Consider the following 10272-nt stretch of genomic DNA (forward strand, 5'->3'; position numbering starts at 1 on the left):
ATACTTTATTTTAATGAAAATTATAATAATAAGAACTCAGATAAACCGTATATTGCCGTAGTCGTGTGTTTATTAGTCACGTTGAAATGAAAGCAGTTGAATCTTCTGTTTATTCAGCTGCAGCGATAGGCATTTTCTGGGTTTCTTCGCCCTCTGGCCTTTGGATGGAGATTTACTGCTGATCACAGAACCGTGCTTCACTGAAAGATACGCATGACAATCGCAGCTTCTGTCGAATTGCGATATCGATTCCATTTCGATTTATCGTGCAGCCCTACTTTATAGCCTTTTTTTCCTCCCCGTTTCTCAATCTACAGTTCGCTGAATTGACGGTCCCTGAGCCAGTAGACACTCAGACAACAAAGATTGATTCCCAGGAGCAGGAGGCCGTGAGTCTCTCCTCATACTTCAGTTGTTCTGTTTTAGCTAATGTTTTTCAGTATTTATGTGTTTGCTCTGAATTGGTTTCAAAGGTCCCATCGGGTGATCCATCATATTAAACCAACAGCCACTGTACCCTATTAGATTTACGTATCATTATTATTATTATTATTATTATTGTTTAGTAAACAGCACATGCTTTCTACACTGTTATTTATTAAATTAACACAACAAAGAATATCTCATTTATATGCAGCCATATAATACATGTTTATAAACAGCAACATTACCTACAACTAGTTTAGACATTTGAATACTTCAGTGAACATTTTTTGAGTGCTAATGCAAATTAATGATTGAAGAGATCAGAGTTTTGAAAAACTTGACAATTTTAACAGCATTCTGTAAATACAGGTACTTTTACTGTACTAGGCAAATTCAGGCCATTATTCTTTTAAGAACTGGTTGTTCCAGTAGTTTTTTGCATATCATTATGTTGTCTCTTAATGTATTTCAGAGCAAAACCGCAGCTGCTTATTTGGAAGCATCTAAAGCTCGCATTGCTGAGTATGAGAAGGCGGTAAGTTTAACCTGCAGCATGATTGTGTTGATAAAGTCACTTGGCAATTTATTCCAATCTATCTTGGCAAATTAGTCTAAAGTGCATGTAACTGCCAAAGCATTTAATGTTTGTGCATATAGACCAGAACATGAACCCATGGCTTTTGTCATGTGTTTAGAATAAATATGATTGAGCATAACCCATAATATTGAGTAGTCTGACAATGATAGAAGTAGCTAACAGTGATAGAAGAAACACAAATGCACAAAAATGTACATTAGCTAATCAATTTGTCTTTGAAACCCATCACTAAAATGATTGGATTTGATACAATTCAAAATGATGAAGCATTTTACTAATTTTTCCCCTCTGACTGTTTGTCCTCTGCAGCTTGAGAAGTTCAGGAACATGATTCCTTTTGATCAGATGACCATAGAAGATCTCAACAACACCTTCCCAGAGACCAAGCTGGACAAGGCAAAACATCCATACTGGCCACACAAGCCTATTGCCGACTTGTAATTTATGAGCAGCACCCAGAGCTTCAGTAATGTATCTTTGAGTCTGAGGTTGCTCTGTATAATGCTTCTGCTGTAGAAGTGATTCCAATCGGGAAATGACTAATTACTGTTTTATTTGTGGATGAAAATAAAGATAAATTGTTTAAATAATGACTTTTTATTACTTATTTTTGCACAACATTTTGAAACATAAGTAAAATTACTAATAGTATTAGATTAAGCAATTAGCCATGAGAGGTTGTGATTTATAATTTTTTTTTAAAGGAGTAGTTCACCTAAAAATGAACATTTGCTGAAAATGTACTCGCACTCAGTCCATCCAAGATGTAGATGAGTTTGTTCATCAGGAGAGATTTGGAGGAATTTAGCATTACATCACTTGCTCATCAATGGATCCTCTGCAGTGAATGGGTGCCGTCAGAATGAGAGTCCAAACAGCTGATAAAAACATAATAATAATCCACATGACTCCGGTCCATCAATTAACATCCTGTGAAGCAAAAATCTATGTTTGTAACCAACAAATTTTATTAATGATAAACAATTACCGAGGGCCTTTTGGTGAATAGACAGCATTTTATATTATATTCTTAGTGGACAAAAATGCACAGGTGGCATCTCTTTATTTGGCAATGGCCTTTTAAACTACAGTGTTCTTTTAAAATGTATTATTTATTTAGCATTTATAAATAATGTATTACATGTCTTTCATCTGCGCTCTGCGGCATCATCGGCTGGCTTGCCCCAAAACGCAGCAAGAAGCCCTGGGTTATGTTGGGAAAAGCATACTACCATGTTACTTACAATATATCTGCAATAGGCTTATACTGTATATATAATGTGTGCATGCATTTTCAGTATGCATGGAGTGCCTGGATGAAGTACTACATTTGCCAAAATCACTCAATTATTTAACTGGAATGCAAAGTAAAACAACTTTATTTGTGAGATGATGATGGGATTTTTTAGGGAACTGGAGCACTGAAAAAAAAAAAGGTATGATTACTTGTAAAATTTTCATTCTGAAATTTCTGAAATACACTGAATTGAAGTAGAAAGACTGAAATAGTATTTTCTTGTAAAACATACTTTAATAATCTTTGTTTTATTTACAACCTCTAAAATCTTTCTTTACAGTGCACTGAACTAGCGGAAAATTGATTATATTTGAGTCTGTTAGACTCAGGCCAAAAAGACTGGTGTAAATTAAAGACTGTGTAATCCAAATCATATTTCACTGAAAATGTTGTGCAACTTGAATTTTCATGCATCAGCTAAATAGTTTGGACATCTTTGATTAATAGTCACCACTGTATAAAAATTACGAATTGAAATTGGAGCTGCACAGTGAGTGTCTTTTTATGTGATGCTTAGCTTTAGTCACGGCTGCCGTCTCAAGGCCACATCATAAACCTTCATTTGTCATGCTCAGAAATTTGAGAAACTCCATGTCCTTTTGGGCATGAAATATGTACTCTCTGTGTGTATGTGTGTGAGACTTAAATATATATAAATATATGAAGCCTCCCCTCAAAAATCCTCCTTTGTCTAAACTTTTTCATTTCCATAGCTATAAAAACCATCATGACCTGGCTTAGAGCCGTCTGACCCCTCAACCACTAGAGGGCGCAGTGAATCTACATATCTCTATATAAAAGTGGCTGGACGAGAATACAGAAATTGCTTGTAAGCATGGATCGCGGAAGAGGGGGGCCGCACGGCCTGGGACCCGGTTACTTTTGAGGTCTGGTACAAATATGACATCGGCAACAAAATACATAGGCTAGGCTCATATGTATGTACGATTAATCATTAAACGATCTTATTCCTAAATGACGATGATTCTGCTATGTCTATTAAACCTTTGATCACAAATCACAATAACATCAGAATATTTAAACCTGCTTTCGTGCAGATGATCCAGAGAGAGCAGCGCTCATCATGTAAGCTTTATGTTTGAAACAGCTTCACAAACAGTCTACACAGCAGGCTACATTTCTGTGTTGCAAACATTAAATAATAACGAAAGTATTGGGATACAAGTTTATAGTCCGGCCTCCGGATATAGACTCTGATGTTGACTAAAGTTAGGCTTCAAATAAAGATTGTATGTGCTACATTATGCCAGTAGGTGGCGACCAGTGACTGTTAAAATGTATTTGATGACTGAATCATTCATTCGAGAGATTTGTTCAAAAACTCTGGATGAAACAAGCCTTTATTAATTTATTTCAAATGCTTTTTATTTATTTTTTCTTTTTTTACATAATGAATTCATTTAAATTGATACATATATATATATTTTTTAAATAGACTCATTTATAACATTTTAGACATTTATAAATAGGCTCATTTATAACTAAAATATTTAGTCAGAACCTCAAGTAGCCTAAATTAGCCCTACATAATTATTTGGTTTGGTTGTCTAATGTTTTGTTTTCAGAATCGTGGGAGAACCATGATTTCTATACATAATACATAATATTTCTGGCATAACACTATTAGTACTGTTTCCAATATTAAAATGTAGAGTAGCATTTGTGTTCAAAGGGAGAAAAAAAACAACCTTATTTAAAAACCTAATAAACCATGCAATGCCATACAGTGATTTTATTACTTGTTACTTATTACTGTGTTGCAACCTGGAATTAAACCACACCATGCTGGTTTCATCTGGCCAGAGGAGAACTTGATTTTGAGATAAGTCTCTTATGCTCATCAAGGCAGCATTTAAATACAAAAATACAGTAATATTATGAAATATTATTACAATTTCAAATAACGGTTTTCTATTTGAATGTATTTAAAAAAAAAAAAATTTTTCACATGATCCTTCAGAAATCACACAGATGCTGATTTGCTGCTCAAGAAGCATTTCTTATTATTACCAATGTTGAAAACAGTTTTGCTGCTTAATTTTCTTCTCAGGATTCTTTGGTGAATAGAAAGTTCAAGTAAACACCATTTATTTAAATGATTCTTCCGTAAAATTAAAAATGTATTTCATGTCACTCACTGAATAAAATAAATTTATTTCCCAAAAAATAAAAAATAAAATAAAAATATATATATATATAATATTTAATATTATATTTTATATTTACTATTTTAGAATTCTTTCCAAAAAAGAAAAAAAAAAATATATATATATACATATATTTTTTATAAAATATTAAATAAATAATATACATGTGTACATTGTGTTCATGTGAATATTTCCACTTACTCACATTATCTTTGTAAGTGGGGTATTCATGGCATTTGACATTCCTGAGTAGCCATACATGTTATAGATAGCAGAGGTTGAGGGAATTTTTTGTCAGCACATTTTCCAGTTTAAGAGGCGCGTCTGTCCGCCTATAATCAATCTCTGAGTTCACGGCAGCAAACAGCAACAACTGTTCGAGCAGCCAGGCATTCGGACAGTCAGCGAGTGGAATGTCTGCTAATATATCTGAGGCTGTGTTCAGCGTGGCAGAGCATGACCCTCAACAACACGGCTAGAAATATGCTCACAAATGACTCTTTATCTGAGAAGACCATTCAAAACAGAAGGCCAGAAACACTGGCTACAATGCTGTTAAGGAGTGAGATTTCCTGGAATCTCAACACATCTTGTGCGCTGCTTTTCATTTACTATCCACTCATTCATTTAATATATTTTTTAAATAAACATTTCAATGAAATTCATATGTAAGCACAGTTTATACTGTCTACAAAAACTCATTTCAAGAATTGAAGAAGCCTTTCAAAAAGTTTTTAAAATCACAAGAACCATAAATTCACCTAATGTTTTGATTAATCTTACTAAAACAGTCCTCATGTGACCAAATTGTCAAAACCAAGTTTTTCATACATTTAAACTACAATACATTTTCATTTAATTGCAATTAACATGCAATTAAGTTTCCTAAAACATCACACTGAGTTTGTCTTGTGAAAATTTGCAAAATGCAGTATCTTTTCATGAGATTCACACAAAACTCAAAATCGTCATAAATCAAGTCAAGCCACTTTTTGCATAGCGCTTTATACAATACTGGTTGTGTTAAAGCAGCTTTACAGTGTCAAACAGGAAAATAGTTTGTCAATAATGCAAGAAGACATTGATTATAATCTCCACGATTTACAGCCCCATCACTGTTGTTTACCCTCTGCTCATATTATATACTGCTTGCTTCCTTTAGTCGTCCTCCGTGCCTAAGCTCATTCTCCAGAGTCAAGGGATCTGATCCTATACCCTCGAGATGTTTCTGTTGCCCTCATGAAGAATATAAATGCCAGGATTGTGCATATGTGCAGCAACCACTGCTGACAGTGTGTGTGTGTGTGTGTGTGTGTGCACACGTTTGTGACTGTTGTTTAATATGTACTTTCCCTCTGCTCAGCCATTCTTTCTACAGCTGATGATTCAGCTGTCACACACACACTTGTCCCTGTTCATAGAGCTGTCATCACACCGGGACCTGCCATAGATAGTGTAATGATAATGATCTGATCACGTCCATGGCTCTGGTTCTGCAGATAAGTTACTGTTTTGTGACACATCTGTGACACATCTCAGACCTGACACTAGCAGATATTACTCATGTCCTGTCTTGGTTTGAGCTTTGCACTTTATTGTTTAAACAAAAACACTTTTAAAAGGTTTAATTTGCAGAACTTTTTTCATAATATAGTGATTCAAATTCAGATCAGCACATAGGTTCTAGGTATTGGGGAAAACCAAAGTGTTTTTTTTTTCTTTCTTGAAGCTTCAGAAAAGTTTTGTCCCACTGAACCTTCATACGATACATAAACATAAATAAATAAATAATGTATTGCGCTTTCCACAAAAAAAATATTGTTTTCGACACTGATAATAACAATAAATGTTTCAATAAATAAATAACAATACAAGTTTGGGGTCATAAGATTTTTAATGTGTTTGAAAAACATTAAAAACTTCATGACCCCAAACTTTCAAACAGTAGTGTTTGTTTGATAATACATTTATTATTTATTGCAATATTGTAACTTTAAATAAATAATAAAAAAATAAAACAAAATACATAAAAAAGAAGTAAATGAAATGAAATAACTTCTGTTTCATATAGTATATTAGATATTTATGTATAAATTGTATTCATGTTTCTCTGTTTTCAAAAAAATACCAAATAAATGGCAACTTTTTTTTTTCAAATATCATAAATATCTTTTCAATTATTTTTTGCACATATCATAGCTTTATTTTGTTGCCTCTTACTGTCTGTTCCTCCCTCATTTCTCACATAAGTTGTATCAGAGCGGAGAGTTTCTGCAAACAGAGCTCTTTTGTTGTGCTGGAAAAAAGCAGGCCTGAATTCCATCAGGTGATCCAGTGATTGCATATAGAGGCCAATGAACCTGTTTGCACTTGGCTTGCAGCCTACATGACTAACAGTAGTAATTTGTAGTCTTTCCTGGCAGAGAGATGAAACACTGAGAGATTGGTTTCCTGTATGAGATGACACTATTGTTGTCTGTTTCTAGTAGCTGAGACAAAGTTGGGGGATTTGCTAACTATTTCAGACTTGTTAGAATATCCAAACAAGAAGCAGCTCAAACATCTAATTGAATGAGCTCAAAAACTTTTGTAAAAATCAGTTTTATATTATATTGTATTAGAGTGTCTCTCTGCTTTGTGTCGTGCCTAACTATACCCTTTCAACATGGTAAAATAACTGTAAACACTGCCTTTTTGCTTGACATTAATCCGCACTATCTACACCAAAGATAATATGTATCTTTTCAAAACAAAGATACCCGTTCTACGAAAATCTCACACACACATCTATGGAATGACATCAATGTCTCTGTCAATGTCTTTCAAACCCCCACCTTTCCATCACTCTCACTTTGTCCTGGAGCAAACAGCTCACAATCGCCTTTGTGTGGCCCTCCGTCTGCATTTCCCATCTATCAATCTCCTCGTCCATTGTGCCACAGAGAGACCCATCCATCATCACAGCCCGTCCGCCTGCTGTTTCCTGCTGAGCCCGAACCAACATTGTCATCTCACAATGGCTGTTGTCTGTGTGACACTGCTATGACCCCGTCTGCCCTTATTCTAATGACTGAATTTATCCAGGGTTAGTTCAGGTCCACTCACATCCTCTATGAAGTGGTCCGGGTCAGGGTGGGCCGCTCTGGTTGCCAGGGACTCCGTTAGAGCTGCGGTAACACCACAGACGCTCTTTACTCTGAACAAACAGCCGGCTTTGCAAACAGACTTAGACACTGATATTTAAGTGTGGAAGAGATGCCTACTTCTGAATTAATTGAGGCATAGTTTTTCTACAAATGCTAATGTCTGTACGCTCATCAGATTTAAGATCTGGGAGAATCTCAAGTCTAAACTGACACCAATGCACTTGATTAAAGGAACGATTCAATCAAAATGACATCTGTGGCATCACTTACTCACCCTCATGCTGTTCCAAACTGGAATTTTCATTCCAATAATAGTGCTTTTGTTGAACGGCAAACTTCTTTTTGTTAAAAATCAAATCAACAGAGCTTTGTGATTTATTCTAAATGTACAAAATGCCAGCATAATTATGGTGATCAGACATTCTAGTGTAACTGGAACAGTTGCTAACAATATAACTATGTCCCGGTTTAATGGGCTCCACTGACAAAAATGTCATTGTTATGCTAGGTTGTATCGGTTCTTAATATGACACTGAACGAAAATTAAATCTGATTCTTGCAATCCATCTCATTCTCAAAACTTAGCATGCTTACTTTTGCTCACTGTCATCTACGCGCAAGTTAGCTTAGCTTCTCAAGTTAGCTATTTACCTATTTAGCTAATGGCCAAAATACTGTCATGTGTCCAAAATCGCATACTGTTTTAGTAGGTACTACTTTTGAATTTGAATTTATTTCACAAACGTTAAAAAAGAAGTTCTATATAGTATGAATATGGGTAGTAGTATGAATGAAATTCGGACGTACTACATCCGCCATGTTGTTACTGTCACATGACCTACAAGCGTCAGTTGCGTCGCTTCACTTCCATTCATAAATGCTCTCCCGTGACCTCATGGGATAGTAAAGTGTCCATCCAATGCACACTTCAGAATCCGGGTGGAGGTAATAGGTCATCCGGGTACTTTTCGCTTACTGTTTTTCGAATACTATGAATTCGGACATACTACTCACCTCACATACTGTTTTTCACCTACTATATAGTAGGGAAGTATGCGATTTCAGACGCAGTGTCTATTCACACACGCTTACGAAAATTAACCATGGTTTTTATTACAGTAAAAGTGTAGTAACCATAGTTTTTTGGTCTATTGATTACCATTTGTATAACCAATGTTTTACTACAAATACCATGGTTAAACTATGGTTAATGTAGCAAAACCATGGTTAATTTGTGGTTAACATGTTTTTTTTTTGTTTTATTTGTAGTAAAAACCTGGTTAATTTCCGTAAGGGCAGTCACTTCTAATGCACTCCAATGTGTCTGAACGTTGCTGTGTAAGTTGGTTTAACTGTTAATTTGCTAATAACTAGCTACCTGAATAATAGCACATACAGTACATTTTAAAAGTTTATCTTATATTTAGCTAATGTTAGCACCGCTTTTCTTCATCTGCTTTAACTACCGATGGTATTATACACTGTTCTGCCATCTATCGACATGACCTTCTCTTAGTTTTATGAAAATTACACTGATAGTGAGTTTTAAAGAACGGTGAACACAATGATTAACTTACCTGTGCTTTCCACGTTGTTATTCCGTACCAGTGTTTATGCTTGTTATTTGTCTTCTGCCGTCAGAGCTTTTCTGCTTCTTCAGTCGCACATGTACTGATTCTCCCATTGTTTCTGCTGGTTAAGCACTATAATAATGTTTCATTATCTAATTTTTGCTCTTGGCTTTAGCAAACAACACTATGCTACTAGCCTGAGGTGGCAGCCAATGAGCGTGAGGATCAGGGTTGCCAGGTTTTCACAACAAAACCCACCCAAATGCTACTCAAAACTAGCCCAATCGCGTTTCAAGGGGGATCCCCCGGTAAAAATTGCATTCAGGTTGGGTAAAATACACGTTTTTGTGGGGTTCCCCTGGTAAAATTAGCATTTTAGGGGATAAATATCACGTTATTGGGATCTCTTAAACCCGCGGACATGAAAAAAAACCCGCGGCAACAGTGTTAAAGTAGCCTAATTCCACGGGAAAACCGCGGACTTGGCAACACTGGTGAGGATTCTCTCCAACTTTAAGCTGGCTGCACACTAGACGATTTTCAAATCTTAACCGATTTTAAAACCATGGGAGACCACAGACATGAAGACAGTTCAACCGATTTTTAGCCTTATAATCCTCTGAACGCGCAGACTAGATGATTCGACCAGACCGTGAGACCACACACTTGTCGATTGTAGGAACGATTTCACAGTGACACGTGATCTCACGGAGACTCGCGAGATCAAACATGACTAGAGAAGAAAAACAAATAGAATACAATCAACATTGTCAGCTGACTCTCCCAGCGCTCGTTCTGTTTCACAGTGAAAAACAAAGTATAACAAAGAATATGAATGATGCTCTATACTTTCATGGCATGTTTGTGGCTGCCACGTTTCAGCTATAGAAGCACACAACAGGCTTGTTTGAGATGCGCCTCGTCTCGCCTGAAATGTAGGCGAGAGCAGGTGGCTGCAGTGAGTGGAGGAGTGAAATAAACGCAGTCAAGAGGGACAGTTCTGACCTCTCGAAGTGGAACAGATACCAACGAGATCAAAGGCAGATATCGCATTATTCTCGCTCAA

The 10272-nt window shown here is 35.9% G+C and overlaps 1 protein-coding gene across 2 annotated transcripts in view; it reads left to right on the top strand.

Moving 5' to 3' along the window:
* Window positions 1-1614, top strand: part of LOC107670447 (ATP synthase subunit d, mitochondrial-like) — a 4159-nt gene extending 2545 nt beyond the window's left edge. For both annotated transcript variants that reach the window (XM_016463046.1, XM_016463047.1), the window contains exons 4-6: window positions 318-389; window positions 899-961; window positions 1334-1614. In XM_016463046.1, the coding sequence (XP_016318532.1) occupies window positions 318-389; window positions 899-961; window positions 1334-1465 (267 nt within the window). In that variant the 3' untranslated portion in view covers window positions 1466-1614. The remainder of the gene's footprint in view (window positions 1-317; window positions 390-898; window positions 962-1333) is intronic.
* Window positions 1615-10272: the final 8658 nt, after the last annotated feature.

The sequence above is a fragment of the Sinocyclocheilus anshuiensis genome, unplaced genomic scaffold (assembly GCF_001515605.1).
Source record: "Sinocyclocheilus anshuiensis isolate Anshui unplaced genomic scaffold, SAMN03320099.WGS_v1.1 scaffold476, whole genome shotgun sequence".
NCBI classification, from domain to species: Eukaryota; Metazoa; Chordata; class Actinopteri; order Cypriniformes; family Cyprinidae; genus Sinocyclocheilus; species Sinocyclocheilus anshuiensis.